General features: G+C 43.3%; 1 protein-coding gene across 5 annotated transcripts in view; it reads right to left on the bottom strand.

Annotated features, from left to right (window-relative positions):
* The window catches only part of elmo1 (engulfment and cell motility 1 (ced-12 homolog, C. elegans)), a 259,536-nt gene that overhangs the window by 123,691 nt on the left and 108,724 nt on the right, over nucleotides 1-27,121 (bottom strand). For all 5 annotated transcript variants that reach the window (XM_080203660.1, XM_080203693.1, XM_080203676.1 and 2 more), the window contains 3 exons: nucleotides 21,016-21,094; nucleotides 9,000-9,050; nucleotides 1,939-2,061 (listed from right to left, as the gene is read on the bottom strand). In XM_080203660.1, coding sequence (XP_080059786.1) covers nucleotides 1,939-2,061; nucleotides 9,000-9,050; nucleotides 21,016-21,094 — 253 coding nt within the window. The remainder of the gene's footprint in view (nucleotides 1-1,938; nucleotides 2,062-8,999; nucleotides 9,051-21,015; nucleotides 21,095-27,121) is intronic.

Here is a 27,121-nt window from a genome sequence, read left to right as displayed (position 1 = left end):
CATTGAGTGCTCAATTAGATTGCAGCTTCTTCACCACTTCTTTCTATAGTGTAGAATGTGAAGGGGATGTAGAGGCAGTGACAACATCAGACCTTTGGAACTGGCCAAACACTTGCTCAAATCAAAAAAAATTACCCTAACTATTCACAAAGACAAGTACAAGTCAAAGGAGCCTTTGGGTCATTCAAAGAGTACAGTTTCTCCCTCACAGCATCTGTTTTCTTTCAAAAGCTTGTTCTGGACATTCATCACTCTTTGCATGAAGTGTTAACCTGACTTGAATTCTGAGATTTTTCTAGCTTGTACATCCCTTTGCCCTACAGTCAAGTTTCAGTTTGGAACAATGTTTTCCAATCCTATCCATCCAATTTAGTCCCCTTGATAGTGAAGAGCTCCTCCTCCCGCTCATCTCCTACCAAAGCTGAAGTTTTTCCCAGCCTTCCCTCTTAGCCCTGCCCTGTCACTGGGGGATGCGTTTCTCTAACATTTTCCTCGAATAATTAAAGGTATTCAGATACCTCTTCGCTGCTGAACTCATGTCGGCTTCCCAGCAAGATAGCCAAAGGCAAGCAGCAACATGGCAAGGGATTATTTCTATGTTTTGATTATTCAGTGAACTCTACAGCACTAAAGTCTTTATTCAGACTGACAAACTGAAGTACAGCTTGAATAAATTTAATCCGTTTGTCTTGATTATAGTGGTTACATTAAACCTTGACTGCCTTCTTGAGGGGAGAAATAATGTATATTTTGTGCTTATGAAATTGAGAGCCAGCAAGTAAAATAACTCCTTCCTTGTCTCCACATAGCATAGATGCCTGAAGGGAAAATTGAATAAGTGCACTGGGGAGAAAAGGCTAGAATGATAGCATTGGAGGGAGGATGGGTAAATGTCACCATAATACAATAAGACAGAATTGCCTGTTCCTGTGCTGTAGATTCTATGTGATTCATCAAACAGCAATAAACATGCTCAGGTCCTGTATAACATGAGTTATCCTTTCCTCAAGACAAAGATTTCCCTGCACAGCCCAATCCCTGAATGTACCGCCACTCAACTCATTTTCCAACTCTATCTATTTCTCTGTGCAAAACTGCCCAATCAGTAATCACTAAAAACTAGTGGCTGTATGTTCTGACCCACTACAAATACAGCAATGCAGCAGTTATGTTAATTCAGAAGCCCAGGACAGATTGAATTAGAAGTAAAATCTGGAAATGAGCACAAGCATTAGTAAAAGAGAAGCTATTGTAAAAACTCAAACGGCTCAGAAATTACAAGAGGCGGAAACTGTAATGACATCAACAAGGTCCATGAAATTGGTCTTTTGAAGTACAAACTCCCTGATTGAGGTCATAATTGCCAGCCCAATCAGGGAGCCTCACCTCTATATAACTATATTATGTATGGGAATATCAGGGCCACTGACACTTCGGATTCTGACTTTGTACCTGAAGCATTTTTCGGAGTGGAAGTGAGTTTGTAAATAAAGAGAGTCTGGTGAAGGAGACAGGCCTCTGAGGAAGTATTTCAGACACCTGTTGTTCTTACCCAGTCTGGCCTAAATATGACTCCTGATCCACAACCAACATGGTTGAGTCTTAACTGCCCACTGCAATAGCCTAACAAGCCACATAGAGGTTAAAGAAGGCAGCTCACCACCCCATTGCTTTCTCAGGACATCGAGGGATGGGCAATAAATAGTGGCCCTGTCAAACACCACGCCTGCCCCGAGGATGAGTTTTTTTAATCCCTGTAGCTAAGTTCACAATCATTTGCTACAGTTAGTAGTACAAGACTTTGAACAGCAAACAACAGCTGGTGCAAGAAAGCTTCCAAGCACGTCTCTAGCTGGCACTAATTGGAACAGTATTGGGGCCTCGTAATCATCTTGCAGATCTCTCCTATTAGCGTAAATGCAGAAAAAAAGTACTCACTTGATCCTGTGGATCCATTTTCGTCATCATCCGGTCTTCCAGAAGATTAAATGTCAGCACTTGAAGGACATACAGCTGGTGGGCCATTTCAGGGTGAATGGTTCGATTTCCACGAATAACATGCTGTTACATAGAAAGACTTTCCATTATAGAAAACAGCAGTTCATTCATAACCCATCTTCTTCTACACTACCCCGACGAGCATGGCATATGGGCAGAAAGAATAGCATCTTAGCTAATGCAGGGCACAAATTATATTGTGTTTGTTTTTTTATACATATACCCATTTCATTCTCAGCACATATTCCTTCACTTTTCTCCTGGATGCACTGATTCACTGACTCCGGTTCAATAGACTCCATCTGCCTTCTGGCATTTTAACCAAGTGGGCGTTCTTCACATGCAAGTCTAGACAGTGAGTGTTTGAAGACTGTTCAAACAGAGGGGGCATCACAACTCAGTCTAGCGTGGACATACAATAGCTGTCCAGCTGAGACCAACAAATAGTGGTCAGGAGCAGAAACCCTGGATGATTTATTTTGCTACATCTTGTCGATCTCTCCAGTACTAAAGCTTTCTCTAAATTACCACAAACCAACTCAAACCTGGTGCCTTATCAGTGATAAGTAAATAGTACTTCATTAGCTGTAACGTCCTTTGGGACAGTCTGAAGTCAAGAAAGTCACTTCGAAAAAGCAGGTACTCTAATCCAAAACTGCCTGGGGCAGCATGATGGCACAGCCGTTAGTACTACTGCCTCACAGCACCAGGGACCTGGGTTCAAATCCCTGCTTGGGTCAGTGTGTGTGTGGAGTTTGCACGTTCTCCACGTGTCTGCGTGGGTTTCAGCCGGGTGCTCTGGTTTTCTCCCACAGTACAAAGATTTGTAGGTTAGGTGGACTGGTCTTGCTAATTTGACCTTAATGTGAGGGGATTAGCAGAGTAAATACGGGGGTTATGGGAATAGGGCCTGGGTGGGATTGTGGTCGGTGCAGACTCAGTGGGCCGAATGGCCTCCTTCTGCATTGTAGGGATTCTATTGTAATCTCTGTGGATTGTCCAGGCCCAGGATGAGGCCATGGAATTATTATAGGCCGTGATTCAGTGTTCTTAGGATAAAAGATCACGATATGCTCTGATTTTGAAATGTTCAAAGAGGAAATTGAGCACATACGTTCATCAAGTGATAAAAACCAGATGAGGCGAGACTGAGAACGAGCAATTTGGGATTATCAACTCCAGAGGTAGCAAAGCAAATGATGTGCTAAATTGGACAATTTAGGACTAAACATTCTGCGAAAGTCAGGGACTTTGAAAGATCATGATTTGCCTAATTTTAATTTTCTGGTTTCTTCTCAAGCATTAAAATTCTCTTTATTTAAAGATAACTTTACAGAAAGACGAGTAAATAAACCTGAGGTGAGCTGACGAGGTGAAAATTTTTATTTCGGCAAGTTTTGTAATGAAAATCATGGTAAGGTTAGCAGCACTTGTTGTTATTTACGGGTGAATGGTACAAAAAGCACGAGGGAAGAGAGGGTTAAGTGTGAATCTCCAAACGTTGTTGTCCAAGATGTGCCACTCTTTCATTAGCTTCACAATCCTGCTATGTACCAAACAGTAGACATGTGACAAATAACACTTCATGAATTTACACGGCAGATACAATCCAAATCCGCTGTAGATATTTACGACTAGTAATTACAAGTTGAAATACTATTTAACTACGTGTTAAGTATTAATTAAATCGATGGGGGGGCAGGTGCTGTGGGAGCTGGTTGGAAAAGGATCTCAGTTCTTTTTGGTGAAAGACCAATTTTCTCAACTGTTTCAGAGGAGGCGGTGGCAAAGACCTGGAGCTTGGTTTCTGTGTTAACCTTCGCCAAAAGTCTCTGTGGCACTTAAAAATTAACTATTTCAAGTGCGGAGGCTCATTCCTCCAGATTTTTAATTTCTCAGGGATTTTAAAAGTGCCAAATTTTAAATGACATCGAACCATATAAAATAGGTGCAGGAGTAGGCCATTCGGCCCATCCAGCCTGCACCATCATTCAAAATGATCACGTCAGAATCATAGGATCCCTGCAGTGCTGAAGGAGGCCAGTCGGCCCACCAACCACAATCTCACCCACACCCTATTCCCATAACTCCACATATTTAGCACGCTAATCCCTTGACACTAGGGTCAATTTATCATGGTCAATCAACCTAACCCACACATCTTTGGATTGTGGGAGGAAACCCACGCAGACCCAGGGAGAATGCACAAACTCCACACGGACAGGTAGCCGAAGCCGGAATTGAACCCGGGTCCCTGGCGCTGCGAGGGCAGCAGGGCTAACCACTGTGCCACCATGCCACCCTAATCATGTTGATCATGCACTTTCAGTATCCCACTTCCTCTCCATGCCCCTTGATCCCTTTAGACACAAGAGCCACCTCTTGAACATATCTAATGAACTGGACCCAACACCTTTCGGTGATAGAGAATTCCACAGGTTCACAACTCTGGGTGAAGTGACATTTCTTCTTTACCCCTCTCTCTCATTATCCAATCTCTCCACCCCCACCCTATCCCTGTACAGTCTTTCTGTACCTGATTTGATATTGAAGTCATACCTTTAATTCGCCCTCTTTCTCAGTCCCTTCACTGTTTACTTCCCATTCCCTTAAATCACTTCAGGGAGGGAGGCCTCTTCACTCAGGTCTCAGGCGTTTTGTTTCCCTCACAGCACTGTTGCCAGCAGATCGCATCTTCAACAACTTGGTGAGCAAAATATTTTGAGTTGAATGCTACTAGATTAGGACTAACTGGCAGCACAGGCTGACAGAACTGTTAAAGGAGGCTTTCTTTACATTCTCCAGCACTGGCATCATCAGACTCCCTCACAAGACAGAAAGACCAATGCATTCTCTTATCCAGGGGGTTGTAATTTGAATGGGGTCACAATACATGCAGCACGAAAGCAGACTGAACAAAAATCCTCTGTTTCGCAGGTGCTAATATGAAATGTAACTCAAATGAGGAAGGTTATCGATCAGAAACGTTAACTGTTCTTCCTTTCCTAAGGTTGCTGTCTGCCCCACTGAGTATCTCCAGCATTTTCTATTTTATTTCAGATTTCCGGCACTCATGGAACTTTGCTTTTAGCAGAATAAGCAGGAGAGATCTGCCTTAGTCAGAGCATTTGTGTGGTATTTCTGGAGTTTAGAACAACAGCTTACTGTTGTATCACACCTTTAACATGGTATGATGTCCCACAGGTGTTTCACAAGTGTCAAAGAGAGGTGGAGACATTTGGGGAGGCGATGGCCTAGTGGCATTATCACTCGACTATTAATTCAGAAACTCAGCTAATATTCTGGGGACCAGGGTTTGAACTGCGCTACGGCAGATGGTGGAATTTGAATTCAACTAAAAAAATCCAGAATTAAGAATCCACTGATGACAATGAAACTATTGCCAATTGTTGGAAAAACTCATCTGGTTCATTTGCAGTCCTTACCCAGTTTGGCTTGACTCCAAACTCACAGCAATGTGGTTGACTCTTGGGATGGGCAATAGATGCTGGCCCAGCCACATCCAATGGATGAATAATTAAAAAAAAAAATTCTGAAGCCAGGGCCTGGGCAGCTGATGGCAAACGGGAGTCACCAATGTTGGAGTGATTAAATTCAAGAGGCCAGATTTGGAGGAGTGAAGAGATTGTGGAGAGTTGTCAAGGTGAAGGCCACAGACAGGTAGAACTTTGACTCATGCATGTGATTGAAGTTGATCTGAGTTGAGGTCAAATTGTTTTTAACTGTTGAGATAACAATCTGGTATTAAAAAAATCCTGGGACCCTGCCTCACTACCTCTTAACATGCTTCGTGACAGCTAGTCCATGCCACATCCTGTGTATGTCTACAAGACTTTCAATAGGTTGCTATTCTAAATAAAGGTGATGGTGTGGTTATTGAAGCTAGTTTAGAATGTTGAAAATAGAAAACTAAGTTGCAGTTCTATTTTCTTCAGGAGGACTAAAAAAGACCTCCTCTATTATTAAAGATGATCACTGTGGGCCACAGACTATTAATGGAAGGATCAAAGCCCTCAATCTGTGAAAGACTTGTTTTCTTTCATTCACTCGTGGGACATGGCCGTCTCTGGCTCCACAGCTTTTATTGCCCATCCTTAGTTGCTCAAGGACAGTTGAGGGTCAGCCAAATTGCTGTGGTCTGGAGTCACATATAGGCCAGACCAGGTAAGGACGTCAGGTTTCCTTCCCCAAAGGACATTAGTACTTGTGCTTTATTATTACTCACTTGGATCCAAAATTAACTCACTTTTCCTCTGTGAAGCAGTGCATTCATCTATTAAGTGAAAAGCCGATACTGTGAGGCAAATGAGAACCCTTGTGTACTGCATCAACTATCAGTCTAGCCTGATTTCAAATTCATAGCACTCCACCTATTTCTCATCACTCTCCATCACACAGAGATGTTAAGCCACATGAGGAAGCATCTTTAAGATTAAGCGACTTCAAGATCCGATCATCTCCTCCTGACAAGGAAAATTGGGCATAATTTTAATGGACAGCCTACTGGGAATTGCAAAAACTACACTCCCACTAAATTTGAATTCTACCCCCTTAACCCTCTGGGGTTTCAAAGAGTTTGCCATAATAAGCCCTGGATAGTAAACAGCAAAAGCTTTTTGTAAATTGCTTCAACTCTTCCACAGACAAATATTATTTTGCACTTTCACATGTTTCTGTGAAAGTATCAGAGCATCACAACTTCAAATCTTGTTTAGACTTTAACAAGCAAATCAATTGAACAAAATATTAGTCAGTTTATACATTCATTCGCACTTTTAGGGCAGTATTTTATGGCCTCGCACGCCCCGAAACCATAAAATCCCGTCCGAGGTCAACGGACCTTTCCATGGTCTGCCCTACACTAATTCCATGGCGGATGGGGTGGTAAAATTCCAGCTTTAATCTCCTAATATATCCCAAAGTGCTTCATAGGAATGTTAACAAAATTTGATAACGAGCCACTTAATAGAAATATTGAGCGAAATATGTATGTTTTAAAGGAGGGGAGATGGAGAACTCAAAGGTAAAGGCAGCTGAAAACAAGGTGGCGACGGCAGGATGAGGAAAAGCGGGGAATTCGGAAGAACACAACATGGAAACACTGTGTAATATCACCTGTAACTACATCAAAGAAGCTCCTCCAACAAAATTAATAAATGATTATAAACTACATCGTACATTGTGTTTCATAAATGCAATTTTCCATTCTACTTGTTGTCTTCTTACCGGTAGAAACTAGACCATTATGACCCATCACTTAATGGCGAACTCTAAATGATTTGAGCAATTCAGTCTACCCAAATTCCCTGAATAGTTGCCAGATTTACCAAATTCAAATAACAATTTGCTCAATCCAAGAAGGGTTGCTAAAGAATTTTTTTAAAAACCTCACTCACTCTTTTTGTTTAAGCATAGCTTCATTCCTCCTCCTTTCTGTAGATGGCTTCAAAAATTTGCATCACGTTAGGCTGTCAACATGAATCTAATTGCGGTTTTAAACTCTTACTGAAATCAATTTTAAGTGCCTCTTGTAGAAAATGCGTACTTTTTTAATGCGTTTTATACTCGGTGCTATGAATTCTTTTTGTGTGTCTTGTATGGGTTTCTGGTGGATGAAGGATTAATTTTAGACGTGTGACTTGAGTTGTTGCCTGTGTGACTGAAGTTAAATTGGGGTCACGCTTTGACAGGAATTGATGGTGTGAATTGATAGTGTGAAAAGCAAAGGGAAGTAGGGACAGGTGTCCGGAATATATTCCCAGTTGTGATCAAAGGATCTGCTTTGAAATGCACAGATGAAGGACTTGGGATGTATATTTAAATGAGATACCAAATATTAAGTTTACCAAATGGTAATAAAGGAAAATGTTGGGCTGTTTAACTTTTATTGCTGAATATATTGTCCTAATATCGCTCTGTCAAGTGTCCCCATGTCTGAAATTTATTTTCCGGTCTCAAAACCTCTTACACTCCATCAGGCAGATATGAAAAACAACAGCTGTACGTTGGCTGCCAGAAGAAGCCATTGTGCTTTATTTAAAGGCCAGAAGGATCTCTTAGAATTTCTCCCCTCCTAAAGCTAAACAATAGCATAACATTGGCTGCCTCACCCTAACTTGTTATTTTGGCTGGTGCTTCCACATGGGAAACATAGGTGGGAACTTATTATGCTCCAATAACATAGGCAAGAGATTTGACAGGTAACATAAACATGGTCAATGCAGCCTCTTGATTACCTCGGAGGTCAGACAGAAATTTTGCAAACGTTTTCTCCCTTTTTGTGCCTGGTCTCATGCCTCTCCCACAAGATCGGATTGCCATTGAGATGGGGGCAGGTGGGGTGGGGTTGCAGTTTGGCAGAAGAAGAGAAGATGTGTCGAGTTCCATGTTCCAGGTACCATGGATGTGGAACAAGCCTGATGTGCCAACTGGGATTTTATTTGTTTCATTTGTTTGTAAGGCCAACACCAAGTTGCCAGTTGAAGGGTGTGCACCATGCACTCACTGAGTGATTTAACCACCAGTACTTAAAGGACTGCACAGGCCATTCAGAACAAAAAGAAAGAAGCCGCTGTGCTTTATTTAAAGGCCAGAAGGATCCCTTAGAATTTCTCGCCTCCAAAAGCTAAAATCTTTCAGCTCAGTTTGGTGTCCAAGTCCTTACACAAGTTTCTCCAACTCTGGCTTCTTCTGCACCCTCCACCAATGACCATACAATCAGTGTTTACAGCCCTAAATTCCATAAAACTATCACACCCTCTTTTGCTGCCTTTAAGATACTCCTTAAAACCTTTTCTTTGATTTTTCATCTCTAACTGTGTCGCAATTTTTGTCTGATTACACTTGCATAAAAGCATCTTTGGACATTCCACAATGTCGAAGGCTGTAGAAATGCTCATTGCCGTTTTCCAATTAAATATGCAAAAAAATTGTTCAGGTACAAACATTGACTATTCCAAATAGCCCATCCCCAGACTTACACTCAAAATAATGGAACGTAGCTGCTTCTGGGCCAAGATAGTCGCTATTTCCTGTGAAATAAAAAAAAGATATTCACGGTTAAAAACTTCACGTAATTTAACAGCCAATGTTTACTATAAAAAGAAAAAAAAATCTATTTCTGAATTAACCTAAACTGCATGAACAATGAGGTGTTCCTGTCTTGATGATCTGGTGAGATTTTACGCTATGCTCAAGGGAATTTCCCCATTCAGTGCTTGATAAAAAAAACCACATCAATTTGCTACTTTGTTTTTTTTTAAATTTTTCAATGCTGCATTTCATTGTGGGAACCAGCATGCAGTAAGTGCTACACACTACGGGATAAGTGAGATAAAATAGCAGTGATACTCCAAATGACAGGTGTACTGAGGCAGACAGCCTTCTCTAACTCCTTTTTCCCTCACAAAGCTGGAAGTGGTAAATCTACATTTTATTAATACAAGTATCTTTCCTAAAGAAATCTGCATCGCGTAGACATTGACAGGTGACATGGTGGCACAGTGGTTAGCACTGCTGCTTCATTGCACGAGGGACTCGGGTTCGATTCCTGGCTTAGATCACTGTCTGTGTGGAGTTTGCACGTTCTCCCCATGTCTGCATGGGTTCCCTCGGGATACTCCAGTTTCCCCCCAGAGTCCAAAAGATGTGCAGGTCAGGTGGATTATCATGCTGAATTGCCCCTTAGTGTCAGGGGGACTAGTTAGAGCAAGTGCATTGGGTTGTGGTCGATGCAGACTCAATGGACTGAATGGCCTCCTTCTGCACTGTATGGTTCTATGATTGAAGAAAATAGTGCTGAAGTCAACAGATCCTAAGTTTGGGCGGCACGGTAGCACAATGGTTAGCACTGCTGCTTCACAGCTCCAGGGACAAGGGTTCGATTCCCAGTTTGGGTCACTGTCTATATGGAGTTTGCACATTCCCCTCGTGTCTGCATGGGTTTCCTCCGGGTGCTCGGGTTTCCTCCCACAGTCCAAAGATGTGCAGGTTAGGTCGATTGGCCATTCTAAAATTGCCCTTAGTGTCCTGAGATGCGTAGGTTAGAAGGATTAGTGGCAAGATATTGGGGTAGGGTCTGGGTGGAATTATGGTCGGTGCAGACTCGATGGGCCAAATGGCCTCTTTCTGTACTGTAGGGATTCTATGATTTCTGAGTTTATTTATTAATGTCACAAGTAAGCTTACATTAACACCGCAATGAACTTACTGCGAAAATCCCCTAGTCGCCACACTCTGACACTTGTTCAGGTACATGGAGGGAGAATTTAGTATGGCCAATGCACCGAACCAGCACGTCTTTCGCACTTTGGAGGAAACCAGAGCACCTGGAGGAAACCCACCCAGGTATGGGGAGAACATGCAGCCTCTGCACAATGACCCAAGCTGGGAATCGAACCTGTGTTCCTGGCACTATGAGGCAGCAGTGCTAACCATGGTGCCACCGTGAAGCCCATTGAAAAGTTTAGTTTTATGTGAAGTGTGATATTTGAACTTTAGACTGGAAGTCCAGTTGAGCCTTAAGTGATATAATGAGTAACTAGACCCAAGCAATGACTGCTAAAGGAAGAGTTTTTTTCAATGTGGTTCACAAGCATTGCCAGAGGTGGTCAGCTGGTAAATATATAATTATAAATCGTACAGACCAAACATTTATTCACGTCAAGTTTCTGAAATATTTTGGTACATTTGGTTCAACTTTCTTCAACTGCCTAACATGTCTTCTGGTTTCTATCTGAAGTAACATACTCAGTATTCACAGGTTGTGATTATACCTGGCGTAGACAGTTCAAATTTACCAGTGCAAAATACTCACTGCTCCCACCCAAATCCCCCAATCGTTGTAATCCCAATGTTTCTTTGTTCAGTTTTCCTTTCGATGGCACCTTTGAACTATCTGCAAGGTTGGAGACTGCCGTGTTGAAGGTGAAAAATACCTGACTCAGCCAAGCGGAACATGGAAGACAATGAAAGAATCATGGAATTGTTGCAGCCCAGAAGAACATTTGACCCATTGTGTGGGGACTGGCTCTCCCAAGCAGCAACTCACACACAGTCACTGCCAGTCCCCTCGTTCAGGCATTTAGAACAATGTAGGTTTACAGCACAGAAGGTGATCACTCTGCCCATCATGTCTGTGCCAGCTGAAAGAGGTGCCCAAGCCTAAATCCATTTTCCAGCCCCTGGACTGTAGCCCAGAAGGTTCTAGGACTTCACCTGCACTGAGTCACAAACATTTGTGAAACTTGCCTGTCTCTTTCTCCTGATGCAATGGAAGCATCTTCTTTTAACCACAAAAATAAGCAGCGATAAAGGCTCGTAATCACTGCGCTTTTTTCTTGGTTGGGGGCGGGGGGGGGAGGGCGCTGAGCCAAAACAGGGATTGATGGAGTTGCATTTACAATTTGCTCATTCCATTTCCAGAGACAACGTGAAGTGCAACCAGCAGTCTGGGTGCACTGAGCAGAATGGTTTTGCCTGTCCACTCTCACGTATATCAACCTGCTGAATCGAGGCAGAAACACCAGTGTCACCAACAGCAGCGACAGCAAATCATGGCAGAGTCACATCCCAGTGAACCCGATGCCTCATCATATGCAGGAACCAGAGAACGTGAGCGCAGTCGGAAAAAGTTGCTGGAATGTTACTGGAGTCGGGATAGGCGAGGCTCACAGAACAGCGTTCTCTGCTGGCTTCGCGCGGGGTGTTAAGAGCCTCGGGTGAGCCAGGCGGTAAAATTCCAGCAAGTGTGTTCGCTGTAGTCATTCCCTTAGCTCCAAACTCTCAAGCCAAGCAGATGGCTCTTCCGTAATTTACACCGTTCTGGGAATAAATCATAATTTAACCCCCGTTTACACGTTTTTAACTTCCTAGTTTTACTGCTTCCAGGGTAAAAATAATGAACATTTTATTTTTGGGAAAGAAAACAGAGGTAAGCAAGCAGGAAATCCGTGCCTTTTAGGGGTAGCTGAGTTACCTCAGCTTGAGATTGAGAGTTCGAATCCCGGCATGGTAATAAGTGCTGTCAATTCTGGGCTAGCACCGCAAAATAAAATGTTAAATCCTTTAAAAAATCCTAAATATTCCACTCAGTGCCATAACAGAAGGGAGGTTGGATCAAGCTGACCTATACAGGACTCCTAGACCACACCACACGATTAACCCTTAGCAAGCTCTGGGTAACTTAAAAGATGTGTCTTTGCTTGAAACTGCAAGAGTTTTATTATCCACCTTGTGACCATTATGCAGTAAATGAAGAAAAGGTTATTGATAACGGCTTTAAAAAGAGACGCCCTTATCTTCAAGCTCATGTGGGCATCCATTAGCTTTGAGAAGTGTTTTTGATTAGCTGATCTAATTTATAATTAATGATGAGCAAAATGCATGTAGTCACTTGCAAAGGAGTCCATATTTAATGAGTTTCATTGGAGCAGAAAAATACAGCCTCAGAATATAAAACTTCATCAGTTACTGATCAAGCAGCATTGTGAAAGGAAAACATTGCAGGTTTCAGCCCCCACATCTTCCTCAGAAATCGGACTGGATCAAAGTGAATTGTTGAAGGAGAAATAAGTAACAAAATTCAATAAAATGTGTATTTTTTTCTGATGCAATTAATGTGAAAGAGAAGGGGAAATTTATGTTTTCTTTGCCAAATATAAAAAGGGGCGAGTACACGAGCAAGGAAGTTATACAAGACACTAGTTAGACCTCAGCTGGAATACTGCGTACGGTTCTGGGCTACTGTAGGAAGGATATGGACACATTGTAGAGAGAACATAAGAACATAACAAATAGGAGCAGGAGTAGGCCATCTAGCCCTTCGAGCCTGCCCCGCCATTCAATAAGATCATGGCTGATCTGTCGTGGCTCAGTTCCACATTCCCGCCCTCTCCCCATAACCCTTAATCCCCTCTCTCATCAAAAACCCATCAACCCGCGTCTTAAAAATATTTAGCGAGGTAGCCTCCACCACTTCAACGGGCAGAGAATTCCACAGATTCACCACCCTTTGAGTGAAGAAGTTCCTCCTCAACTCCGTTCTAAACCGCCCCCCCCCCCCCCCTTTATCTTGAGGCTGTGCCCCCTAGTCCTACTGTCCTTTGAGCGGGAAGAGTCTCTCCACCTCTATCCTATCCATTCCATTCATCATCTTATACGTCTCAATGAGATCTCCCCTCATTCTTCTAAACTCTAACGAGTACAAGCCTAGTTTATTCAGCCTCTCCTCATAGCTCAACCCCCTCAACTCCAGCATCAGCGTAGTAAACCTCCTCTGCACTCCCTCCAAGGCCAAAATATCCTTGCGTAAGTGCGGCGACCAAAACTGCACACAGTACTCCAGCTGCGGCCTCACCAATGCCCTATACAGCCGCAGCAAGACCTCCCTACTTTTATATTCAATCCCCCTCGCTATGAAGGCCAGCATCCCATTCGCCTTCCTGACCACCTGCTGCACCTGCAGGCTGGGTTTTTGAGAGTGCAGAAGAGGTTTACAAGAATGGTTCCAGGGATGAGAAACTTCACTTATGAGATTAGATCGGAGAGGTTAGAACTGTTCTCCTTGGAGAGAAGGCGGCTAAGAGGAGATTTGATAATGTTCAAAATCACGATGGGAACTGGGCAGGTTAGTTAAGGAGGACTGTTCCTATTCATAAAAGGGTCAGGGATGAGAGGGCACAGATTTAAAAGTGATTTTTCACACGGCGAGTGGTTCAGTTTTGGAATGTTGTCCCTGGAAGTGTAGGGCAGGGAGGTTCACTCAAGACTATTCGAGAGGGGATGAGATGATTACTTGAATAGAAACAATGAGCAGAGGTATGGTGAATGGCACCAAGCCGGTGCAGACAATGGGTCAAATGGCCTCCATCTGCACCATAGAACTACTTTGATTCTGCGAGGGAGAGCGAGTGTGGGCAGCAGACCCAGTGAGTTTAAAAAGAACGAGAGGGAGAGTGGCAGACCCAGTAACTTCATAAAAAGATCGGCCAGTCTGTGGCTCCAATAATACCGGCCAGATTGAGAAAAAAATCCACATGCAACTTCACAAGAAACAGGATGTGGAGATGCCGGCATTGGACTGGGGTGGGCACAATAAGTCGTCTCACAATACTAAGTTGAAGTTCAACAGGTTTATTTGTAGCTCGAACTTTCGGAGTGCTATTCCTTCATCAGGTGAGAGGCCCCACTTAATCTGAAAGCTCATGATTTCATGAGCAGGAGCCATACCAGGCTGTGATACAACCAGAATGGATGCTTTCTATGGTTCATCTGTAAACGTTAGTGAGCGTCATAGCGGACAGGTCATATTTCCTTAGGTGTTGGTGGGCTTTCTTAACTATAGCGTCAGCATGGAGGGACCAGGACAGGTTGATGATGAACTGGACAGCTAAGAACCTGAAGCTCTCAATCACTTTTACTTTGGCCCATTGATGTAGCCAGGAGCATGTCCTCCAATACGCTTCCTGAAGTTGATGACTATCTCCTTCATTTTGTTGACATTAAGGGAGAGATTATTATTGTCACACCAGTTCACCAGATTCTCTATCACTTTCCTGTATTCCGTCTCATCATTGTTTGGGAACCGACCCACTGCGGTGGTATCAGCAAACTTGAAAATCAAGTTGGAAGGGAACTTAGCCACACAGTCATAGGTGTTTAAGGAGTATAGTAGGAGACTGAGGAACAGCCTTGTGGGGCACTGGTGTTGAGGATGATCATGGAGGTAATGTTGATGCCCATCCTTACTGATTGCAGTCTGTGGGTTAAGAATCAATGATCCAATCACAGAGGAAGGAGCCGAACCCCAGGCCACACAGCTAGAGGCTACATTAAAAAGCAGAACCTCAAAAATAACAATCTCTGGATTCTGTCTCACCCACGAGCCCCTCCCTGACTTTGAGATGAACAGTATCCTCTTCCTCTCAGGAACCTCCAATGAGGTCAAATATTATTGACTCGTCCTTCAAGCAGCATTGGGGGGGAGATGGATAAGACATTACATCTGTCAGCCCAAAACAACTGGAGACGAGCTCTTGGTAGAACAGGCAACGTAGTGAGTTCAAAACTCAGCATGGCAATTTGCCAAACAGAAGTCACTAAAACCTGGCAATTTGTGGGCTGGCATCAGAGGGAAAAAAGACCATAAGCTCCGTTCTAATTATTTTCACAACCCAACTTTGACCATGGGAGCTGTGTGTGTGTGCATGTATGTAGGGGTGGGGGTGGTGGGAAGTGAGGGGGGGGGGGGGGGTGGAGTTGCTGATGGTGGTAACTCCCCTTAGGTGCCAATGGCCATTGTGCATAAGGTTACAAACAAAGCAAGGAGGCAAAGGCAAGAGAAGACTTCCAGATTCCAGAAGCTGGCCCAAAGATAAGGGACGGAAGGTGTCCCTTAAGGGGTGCGGGACAAACAGTCAAACTAAGGGATAACCTTTTAAAATTTCCTTGGTTCCATAGCCACACCCTGTGAGATTTTATCTGAACTTGGCTGGGAATATTATGGTGAAGTATGTGCACATATTTTGCATTATTCAGTATCAAGCTGAGCAAGATTCAGTGGTGAAATTATTCAGCTATGTTTACTTCATTATAGGCATCGCTGTGTGCTAAGATGCCTCGTTGAGCAGAGTCATATCGCCTTTAGCCATGCATCATTAAGTACTACCGTAAAGACCTGCATTCACAAACATCCCATAAAACAAATCCCATGAATTGCAAGTGTTGATAGTGCTACAGAACAATACCATCAACATCAAGGTGCCTGTTAGTGAGGCTACATGTCAATATCTGTTCTCTCGATAACAAATTTATTTATTAGTGTCACAAGTAGGCTTACATTAACACTGCAATGAAATCACTGTGAAAATCCCCTAGTTGCCACACTTTCAGTGCCTGTTCGGGTACACAGACAGAACTTAGCATGGCCAAAGCACCTAACCAGAATGTCTTTTGGATTATGGGAGGAAACCAGAGCACCCAGTATAAACCCACGCAGACACAGGGAGCATGTACAGACGCAGCATAGACAGTGACCCAAGCCAGGAATCGAACCTGGGTCCCTGGTACTGTGAGGTAGCCGTTCTAACCACTGTGCCACCCCCCAATGCACTAAAGCAAAATGCATTAAACATTCAGATTGAAGCATTTTTAAAATGCTTTCAGTACTACCAGTCAGGTGGGAATATCATATGTGTAGCTGCAGACAACTACTTAGTGTAGGAAGTGTGGGCGATCACAGTGCAACTGTAAATTATGTTGAGAAAGTGATGGGACTCCTCTTACTGCCAAGCCCCCAGTTTCGATCCAGCTGCAGGGGCCATCAGAACAAGGGAAATGTAATGGAGCTTCTTTTCACCTGTGCAGCAGATGGAGCTACGGAAACATTGAGGAAAACACACTGAATGCCAGCTGTCAAAGTTCCATGCGCATACAGGCTGTGACCGCAGATTCAGACATGGATCAGCTTTCCAGTGCTAAAGTGAAGGGAAACTGCAAGTAGTGATACCCCAGCAAGAAGTGTAGCACCAGGAAAGTTAAATGACCCCACACCTTGAATTTTGCCTATAGCAAACCAAAGGTGATGTTACTCAAGTACTCCAGTATACTCTCAGTCATGCCAATGCTGATAGCTGCCTTAGATTGATGCATGAGTTGTCTTTTTTATCAGTGCCCTACACCCAGGAAAAGTACAGTCCACCACCAATCTATTCCTATCAACACAGTGGTTCACACTGCTGCCTCACAGCGCCAGGGACCCAGGTTCAATTTTGATCTCATGTGACTGTCTGCATGGAGTTTGCACATTCTCCCTGTGTCTGTGTGGGTTTCCTCCAGGTGTCCCAGTTTTGTCCCATAGTCCAAAATCTGCAGGTTAGGTGGATTGGCCATGATAAATTGCCCATTAGTGTCAAGGGGACTAGCAGTGTAAATATGTGGGTTACGGGCTCGATGGACCGAATGGCCTCCCCCTGCGCTGTAGAATTCTAAGAAGGATTACCAAATTAACAGTAAGTCATGCTGTGGACAGTTTTTGCATCTATGGTGCATGACGTTTGGAGCTGGATTCAGCCTGTCCCAAATTATTTTGGATAGGAGTTTGTAGCCGGCAAGGACAATCATCCGATGAGCCTGGGGTGTATTCAAGGTCAAATCACAAGATGGGAACAAACAGAAATTAAAAGGAAAAGAGAGTGTAAAAATGTTCTGAGGTATTTGTCATGTAATTATCAATCATCAGATACAGTAATATGCTAAAGGGTAGCCATGTGTGGATTTAGAAAACCTTAAGTCATGTTTACAGGAATATTTGGAGGCATCAAATCACTTAGTTCATAAAGATTATAGCTAGAACATTCCAGCTGTCCAAGCTGTGGGATCTTCTGGTCCTGCTGAGGGCGCACTGCCGCGGCGGGTTTTCCCGATGGCATGGGATGAAGTTAATGGGAAATTCCATTAAGAGCAGTTGGAACAGAAGATCCCACCGCCAGCCAAGTGCCAAAAAAAATGCCACAGGGAGGCCAGCGAATCCTGCCCGAGATAGCACATTAGATTCCAGAAGGCACTGAATGAAGTTCCATATGTAAAGCTTTACAATCAAGGGAAGGCTCATAAACTTGGCTAGTAAAAACAGAACAAGGGCTGGAATTCTTCAGCTATTTACGTCCCACCACTGCTCCCAGCGAGGATGGAGCATTTGGTGCCCAGCCAAATCCCCTTTCACTGCAGCGGGACCAGAGAATTTCACCAGTATGAGCGGACGGAGAATTACGTCCAGGATATGTAAGAGTTCAGCTGGTGTTACGTGAATACTGCTAAACAACGCATCAACTTGCACATTAATAGGTTAATAACAAGTTGAACAACTCCCTCATACTAAACAAAGCACTTTAGTCATATTTTACGCAGAGCTGATTAAGCCAAATCTGGAACATAATTCATAGTTTTTCTTATTAAAAGAACACCAGCTGTACATTTAACCCTACATTACCGCAGCTCAGCTCACCACAAAAATCAATTCCACTTGTTCTTCATTAAAATGTGCATTGACTTCAGTCACCTCAGTTGAGCAGCAACAGTATATCGTTATCTTTTAAACGCCCCCCCCCAAACACCCACTGCAGCTCTCACCCCATTAGTCATTCTCACCAAATTCCATTTTTCCCTGTGTGTTTACTGAATAAACATCTAGAATCGAGAATTGGATAGCTGCTTTACTTACCTCAGATTAACCTTTGATTACTAAATTCAACATTACCAAACGTACTAAAATTATACCTAAGGAAAAAAAATCAATCTTCTCACTCCCCCTATAAACTTACCTGGGTAGCACGGTAGCACAGTGGTTAGCACTGCTGCCCCACAGCTCCATGGACCTGGATTCGATTCCCGGCTTGGGTCGCTGTCTGTATGGAATCTGCACATTTTCCCGTGCTTGTGTGCCAAATAGCCCCGCTAACCTTCCCATTCATGTATTCATCTAATTCGCTTTCGAATGTTATGACTGAATCTGCTCCTGTAACCTTTCAGACAGTTTTCAAAATTGCTGCACAAAAAAAATTCTCATGTCGCTTCTGGTCAATTTGCCAATTATGTTAAATCTGAACCACGCTGCCAGTGGAAGCACTTTCTCCCCATTCATCAAAGTGCCTCAATCCTGCTGGTTCTTTCATTCCTTGCTTCAACTATTCCTTCATGTTGCCCATTCCTGTTCTGTCCAAATTTTAAGTCTAAACAGTTTTCCCCCAACTGATCCATCTTTTATCTACTTTACTTCTATTTATATTTAAGTTTCATCCCGTTTCTTTCTTATTGCTCCCATGTAAGAACCCGCAGCCATATTTTCAATAAGCAGGGTTTGATCATTAAAAATCAGCTCAAGAGGGCAAGTTACAGATTCAAAGCAGAATGGCTAAAATAGTCTAGTTCTAATTCTGATGTATTTTTAACCATCAACAGTGAGATAGGGGCAACTATCCCTTTTGCCCAGAGCAGGGAAGCACAGTGGAGGTTTCAATGTTGTACTTCTTATTTCAGAGGCTGCTGTCTCAGTGACTAAAAACAGGGTGTCATAGTGGTTAGCACTGCTGCCTCACAGCGTCACGGACCTGGGTTCAATTCCCAGCTTGGGTCACTGTCTGTGTGTTGTCCCTATGTCTGCATGGGCTCCTCTGGATGCTCCAGTTTCCTCCCACAGTCCAAAAGATGTGCTCATTAGGTTCACTGGTATTAGGTCCATTCATTCATTTGAATGGGTGAGGGGACAGCATTGATATGAGTTTTAAAATGGTTTTCTTTTATCGACCAGAACTTAAAAGAATTAACATGACAGCAGTGAAAAGAAAAAGAAAAGCAAACTTGGAGACCAGCTTTTACTGCCAGCCCCTGAACCAAACTTGAACGCACTGCTGTGTTGCATTGAATGGATCTCGAAAATAAACTGAAAACACACCCACTAAAATCCAAACTACATGTCAACCCTTATCTCACTATTGGAAATGTTTTCCGCAGGCTGCCTCAGTCTATAAAAACAAAGGCTACTTGTGACATGAATAAATAAACTAAAATCTTTTAAAACATTGAAATTCTCACTCGCCTTGGCACTCCTCAGCTCCTGCCAAGCAAGGGGAGAATACTCCTTTCTCCAAACTTTGAACAGGTCAACGAATAAAATTTTGCCAACAAGGCACAGGAAGAAACACAGATTTGTGATCGAGATGACAAAGTAATTGAAAATTAAAATGCACCAAATTCCAAAGTAGCTGTGCTGCTTAACATCAGTGGAACATTGCTTAGCTTCAGTTTGAGGTCAGCTTCATTCAGGAACCTTGGCCAGTTTTGACGTAAGTATTTATAAAGAGGGAGAAGTGTGATTGTTAGGCAGCCACAGACCCTGATTTTTTTTATGATCGATTCATTCGTGGAGCCTGGCTTCCAATGGGAAGATCATCATATCTTGCCCATCCCCAGTTGTCCTAAGAAAGTGGTGGTGACCACCCTCCTTGAGCCATTAGATGTGGTTTGATACAACTAAGCGGCACACTGGCTGGAGTCTGGAGTCTGGAGTCACATTCAGGCCAGGTCTGGTAATGATGGCAGATTTCCTCCCCATGAGTGAACCTTTCTTTTAAAAATGACAATCTGACAGCTTTCTGATTACCCTTAATCAGCTTTTAATTTCTGGATTCTTAAACTAAATTCAAATTTTGAAACTGCTCTGAAGAGCTTGTGTTTAATGGATTATTAAATCAGGCCTGTGGATTTTTGTCCAGTTACAATTCAAGTGACAGAAATAACAAAGACATTGAAGGTTGAATCATCACTGTATTCTCTTATCATTATTTATACAGGTTTATTTATTGTAGAGCTTGAAAAACAGGGAAATGCCAAGCCCTAAATGAGATGTTCCATAAAGTATAACCTCCTGTTTTATTGGGGCAGACATCATGAAACTGAACAAGGTAGCACCAATAGCACCTCGGTCATCAAGTATCCACTAAGGCTAAGTGGAATACGGGTGAACAGGAACAGGAGTAGGCCATTCAGACCTTCAAAGCTATTCCACCGGCCACCGGATCACAAGTCCCACCTCGGTTCCATCATCCTTAATACTTTGGCATGACAGAATCTATCCATATCAGTTCTGAACATTTATCAGCAATCAAATCCAATGGATCAAATGGCCACACAGATTTAGCAGTTGCAAAAAAAAGATAGAAATCAAACCACTGAAATCCATTGGTAAATACCAACGAGGGATGCATAGTGTAAGCTCACCTTCAAGATGTAAAGTAGATGATTAAAATAGTGCGCATCATACATTTTAAGCAGAATAAAAAGCTGATAATGTAAAGACATTGTCCAGTTCTCAGATGGGGGTAACACACAGATACACAGACACACACTCAAAACTCTATGCTTGACACAGATCATAAGTGCAGCAACATTAACAACCGACAAATTGGTGGATATCAGATCAAAGCATGTCTGTATAAATACCTGTCTCTTGTCATCAGGAGCTTTAAGGAAGAGTGCATTAATCACAGCAATCGTGTAAGTCTGAATGTCAGGGTCCGACCTTTTGTGACCAAAATAACAACAAAAAACATTAAGTTGGAAACGCATTGGTTTTTTTCTGTACATCTTGAACATGACTTTAAGGTCAATTCTACCAACAAAATTAAATCATGGACATCAGATTTACAACCATGCACTGCTGATAAAAAGCAAATTGCTGGCTATGAGCCAGCTGTAGGAAACACACCAGGCATGTTTCTCGTCCATAAATCAGTGCTGCCACACAGCACCATCACTTGTGACATATTATTTCTAACAGCACTCGACTGTGGTCACAGTAAACACACAATTCATTTCTCCTTTAAGTATGAAATGCTTCTTTAAGGAACATTTAACCATCTTAACCATCTAGGTCTCCACTATGTTATTTTTTTCCCTTCAAGTAGGATTCTTAGTGCAATTTCTGCACCCTCTCTTTTCCTTCTCCCTAAGTACACTATGAATGGTATGTTTTGTCTGAATAGCACACAAGAAACGATACTTTTCACTGTACCCCAATATACGTGACAATAATAAATCAAAAGGTGGAAGGACAATATTGCAGTACTAAACAACATACGTGGGCCACGTTGCTGTAGTGAAAATATGCATGGAACACACAAAAAAGCTTGAAATTTGACACACTGTAATTTAGTTCTGACTGAAATTTGTAACTCATCCAACTCTCATCATGATTTTAAGAAAGGAAGTATATTAAAGGAGCATTTGCTATGAAGCACATCCTGGGTTAAGTACAGGTAATTTTGGAAAACAATTATCAAATCACCCATCTGGTGAGAAGATCACAGAATCATCAAACACATTCAGCTATCATACGGGTGCTAGCACTTTCACAAAGCTATCCAATTAGTCCCCCTCCCTGGGCCCTGAATTCCAACCCCTCCCCCCCACCCTGACACTATGTTTCTTCCTACCTTGCAAAAATCACTATTCCATCTGCTTCCACCATCTATTCAAACAATGCATTCCCAATGACAATTCACTGTGTAAAACAGTTGCTCCCTTAACTGCGTCCTCTAGTTATTGGCTCTGCCAGAAACAGTTTCTCCTTGTGAACTGCCTCAAAACATTTCAGAGTTCTGAATCGCTATCAAATTTTCCTTTTTTCTCATTTTAAGGAGTAGCAGCGCATCTTCTCTCGTCTTTCCACTCAGCTGGAGTCCCTGAACTCTGGTACCATTGCAATAAATTTCCACTGGGGAAAAAACTGGGGAGTAGGGCTTGGTGAGCTGCTCTTCCAGACAGCCAGCATGGATGTAATGGGCCAAACGGCCTCCTTCTGTGTTGCAACATTCAATGATTCTATGAAATCTCCTCTTCATCATCTCTAAGGCTGTGATATCCATCACGCAACGCAATGTTCAGCATTGGACAAAAACCAGCTGAAGCCTAACCTGTGATTTATAAAGGTTCAATGTAACTTCCTTGCTATTGCACTCTGTGCCTCTATTTATAAAGCTAAGGATACCATGTATTTTTTGCTTTAAAACTTTTCACTTTTAAAAATTTGTGTATTGACACTCCCAGATGCTCTTCCTTACGATTGTGCAGTTTAGTCTATATTGCACTTCTTATTCCTCCTCCCAACATTTATCACTTCACACATCTCTGCATTAAACTCCATCTGCCGCGTGACTGCCCAGTTCACTACTGTATGTCCCCCTGAAGCGTGTCACTATCCTTTTCGTTGTTTATGAAAATTCCAAATTCTATGCCACATACAAACTTTGAAACTCTGCCCTATATATGCAAGTCCCCAAAAATTAATATCTATCAAATAGAGCAGTGGTTCCAGCACCACAGTCCCCCTCCAGTCTGAAAAACATTTATCACTACTGTAATATTTCTCTGGAGACCAAAATCCCTTTACTTACAATTCCAACAGCTGTACAGAAAGTGCTACCAGTCAGCAGTCTACCTTCAGGAGTGCCAGAGGAACTGACACTCCCAGTTAAATACAAGAAAAAGACTCCCTGATTGGCCCATCAATCGATTCTTTAATCAGGGAACTCATATTCCAATAATCCAACCTCAATGGCATGATTGAAGTCACTACAACTACACTCTTGCCTTCTGTCTCTTAACCATTGTTTCGACACAGCCTCTGTCCCTTCAGTTTCATGAGTTTCCATTTTGCTAGCAAGTCTATCACATGATTCCTTATCAAATTGCTTTTAAAGGTTCATGTACACCATACGAATGGTCCTGTCCATTACTTCACCAAAGCACTCATTAGTCAAGCACCATTTTGCTTTAACAAATACATGTTAGCTTCCATTCATCTATATTTTTCCCAGTGTTAATCAATTTTGTACAAAATTAACATACTGAAAAAAATCCCCATACCACCAATATTAGGCTGGCAAATCAGAGCTGCCCTCTCTCCATTTTTTTGAAATCGGAGTCCTCTGTTATCAATCCCCTGCCTTGGAAACAATTCTTCCCTACCTAATCTGTCAGAATTTGGAACCTCTGTTGCATCTTTCTTTAGCATTCCCCAGTATAACATCTGCAACCCACCCATCCTCTGATGACACGGTGGCGCAGGCGTTAGCACTGTTGCCTCACAGTGCCAGGGCCCTGGGTTTGATTCCAGCCTTGACTGTGTGGAGTTTCCTTGGGGTGGGGGTGGGGGGGGGGGGTGCTCCAGTTTCTCCCCACAGTCTAAAGATGTACAAGTTAGAGGGTTTACTGGGGTAAATATGTAGAGTTACAGGATGGATGGAATGCTATGTTGAAGAGTCGGTGCAGACTCGATGGGCTGAACAGCCTCCTTCAGACTCTGAAAACAAACACTCTCATATCCAAAAAGGACTGATAGACTATGGACAGTTGTTCTGATATTTCCAAAATTACTTCCCTCAGCAACCTTGGATGAATTCCATCTGGACAGGGTGGCTTCTTAATTTGTAAATATTTCCTGGTTATTTTGAGTCTCAACACTCTAACAAGAAGCTTCTTATCTGGCATCTTAGTGAACAGCTCCATTTAAATAGTACTGATACTTTTGTACTCTGGATACTGACATGCATAGTTGCTTATACAGAAACGTGGAGAAGTAAAATTTTAGCTTCGGTTCCCCATGCTTCCCCATTTAATTCATTCAAGAGGGGAATCATAGTCATTCAAACAGGAATTGTAACTTAGAAAGAAGGAATTTTGTTTTCAACAAATAGCATTCCCTAAACTCCTATGTTGAGAATGCCTTGCATATCCAGATATCCATCAATTTCTACCCCTTGTTCATATGAAGGGATGTCTAAATTGTTATATTCCAGCACATGCCCCATCATAGCTGAAGCACTGAGGAGGCCAGCTGTTTAAAAAAAAAGCCCCTGGGGGAACTAATGATTTATTGGACAGAGAGTCAAAACATGTACCTTTTGCAAGCCACATGTTGGTTGCATTAACATAAGGCTTGGGAGCAGGCTAATCATTCACCCTCCCAAAACTACACCTGGTGCATGAGTCACAGAACTGAGGACGAGGCCAACTCAAAGTTCCTGTGCCAACTCTTTGGAAGAACGAATCAGATTGTCCTGTTCCTCTGCTCTTCCCACATAACCCTGCACATTTCCCCTTTATAAGTATATATCCAAGTTCAACCCCTCTTTCAGGCAAGGCAACCGGATCACAACAACTTGGGTCTTTTTTGCTAATTATCTTAAATTGGCATCCTGCATCCTGTAATTATCAACCTTTCTGCCATTGGAAGCAATTTCTCCCTATATAGGGTGCAATCTTTCTGGCAGGAGATCTCTCAGCTTACTGGAAAATCAGGGTGCCTGCGCATTGGCGTCTCAAGCAGTCTGCACCTGGCTTCGCCGACAAGCTTAGGCTCCGCACTGCTCCCCAGTGCCCCACCAACCCCCCCCCATCCCATTGATTCTGTCAAAAAAAAGTGAGAGTGTCATAAGATTGAGTTTTCAAACTCACCCAAAAAATGGGTCTGAAACTCTCTAGTTTATTTGCTCATTTGGCAATTTTTGATAGCCCTTAGTCTATTAAAAGCCATCAGAATTCTGAACCTCCACTAAATCTCCCGTCAACCTTCTCCTCTTGAACTCATTTGTTAAATGCAAATTGCTCAGTGAGCATGGAACGTTCTTTCAACCAGTGAACAATTAGCCTAGAGAAGTGAGAAAAGAAACAGCCTGCTCAAGGATTCTGGATACTGGCTGCCATAAGGTACACAGATCAAAATTAAACACAGTATTCCAGTGAGTCATCTCACAAAAACAGATGCAAGTACATAACCACCTCCTTAATGCAGAATTTACAGCACAGAATCTGGGTATCTGGCCAAGGGGCACAGGACTTATGAGCAGAAGTAGGCCATTCAGCCCTTCTAGCCTACTCCACCATTCGGTAGACCAAGGCTAATCTTGCAGTGGTTTCAACTCCAATTTGTCTGTCTTAACCCTCGATTCCCTTGTCTACCAAAAACCTGTCTAACTAGGCCTTGAATAGGTTTGATGACCCAGTCTCCACTGCTTTCTGGCAAGAGAATTCCACATTCTGAGAAGCATTTCGCGTCATCTCTGTTTTAAATGCTTGGGGGCGGTTCTCCCAGGCCGTTGCGCTGCTCGAGTAATGCAGCAGGCCAGGAAACATCATCTGGGGCAGTTTAGCAGTCTTCCTGCTGGGCGCTGTGTACTTAGGAGCTAATTACAACAGGGAAATCGCAATTCCCATATGATTAGCAGGCCCAGGACTGAAATTTCCAGGCCTGCTAGTGCCTCCCCGATCCCCCGCCAGGAGTGGCTCACTCCAGCGGGGTTTACTCCTGCTCCCTGCTAATTGAGAACAGGTGGCCTGACCCCACTGGAAGAAACAGAGGTCATTGAGGCCCCCCTCCCCACCCCCACCCCCACGGCAGTCAGGGATAAGAGGGGTGTCCCTTGGGCAGGCCTGGCACTGTGACACCGCCCATGGAGCAAACTGGCATTGCCCACGGGGCACATTGGCACTTACTACTAGGCGTCAGACAGTGCCAAAGCAGCAGGGCCTCTTTTCAGGGAGGCAATCAGTGGTACCCACTGCCACTCTGTAATCAGGATCAGTGGGGGAGAGAGGAAAAGGGTGATTTGGACTGGCCATCCAGATAGGGGAGGGGTCTTGGCTGTCAGGGTTGGGGAGAGGAGAGATTGGGACTGGCCAGGAGGCGGGGGTGGGTGAGGAGACATACAGGCTGGCCCAGGAGGCCAGCGATGCAAGGTCGCAGGGGTGGCCAGTGATCTGGAGGCTGGCAGTGGGTGACCACTGCACATGCGCCAATCTCCACGCTGACAGATCGGCACAAATGCAGTGGCCCGCTCAGCGGCGTGCTGAGGGCCGATCCAGTGGCAATAGGCCCCACCGACAGATTTCCAAAATGTCAGAGATTCTTTCTGGAAATCACACCAAAAAGCCCAGTGGAGTTCACTCCCATTTTCCAGCACGTTGGGAACTTAGAATATTTTTGGGAGAATCCCAGCCCTTATTTTTAAACTTTGTCTCCTAGTCCCTCCCACAAGTGGAAATATCCTCCGGGTTGCTACTCTGCCAAACCCCCCACAATCTGATATGTTTCCGTAACATTACTTCTCACTCTTCTAAACTCCAGTGGGTATAGGTCCAACATTTCTTCATAAAGATAAGCCCCTCATCCCAGCAATAGGTTGAGTGAACCTTCTCTGGGCTGTTTCTAATGTAATTAGAGCTGTTTTGAAATAAGGAGACCAAAACTGTACACAGTTCTACAGATGTGATCCTACTAATGGCCTGTATAGCTGCAGTAAAACCACCCTACTTTTATATTCCATTCCTCTAGCAATAAACACCAACATTCCATTGGTCTTCTGAATTACTTGTTTTAGCTGCATTCTAACTTTGTGATTCATTCACTAGGACACACAGATCCCTCTGTACCACTGAGTTCTTCAATCTTGAGGGGTTTTTGATAAGCAAGGGGATTAAGGGTTATGGGGAGAGGGTGGGAATGTGGAACTGAGCCACGACAGATCAGCCATGATCTTATTGAATGGCG

The sequence above is a fragment of the Carcharhinus amblyrhynchos genome, chromosome 2, assembly GCF_965287045.1.
Source record: "Carcharhinus amblyrhynchos chromosome 2, sCarAmb.v2.hapA, whole genome shotgun sequence".
NCBI lineage: Eukaryota > Metazoa > Chordata > Chondrichthyes > Carcharhiniformes > Carcharhinidae > Carcharhinus > Carcharhinus amblyrhynchos.
The sequence above is the reverse complement of the archived record's forward strand: the minus strand, read 5'-3'. Positions and strand labels throughout refer to the sequence as shown.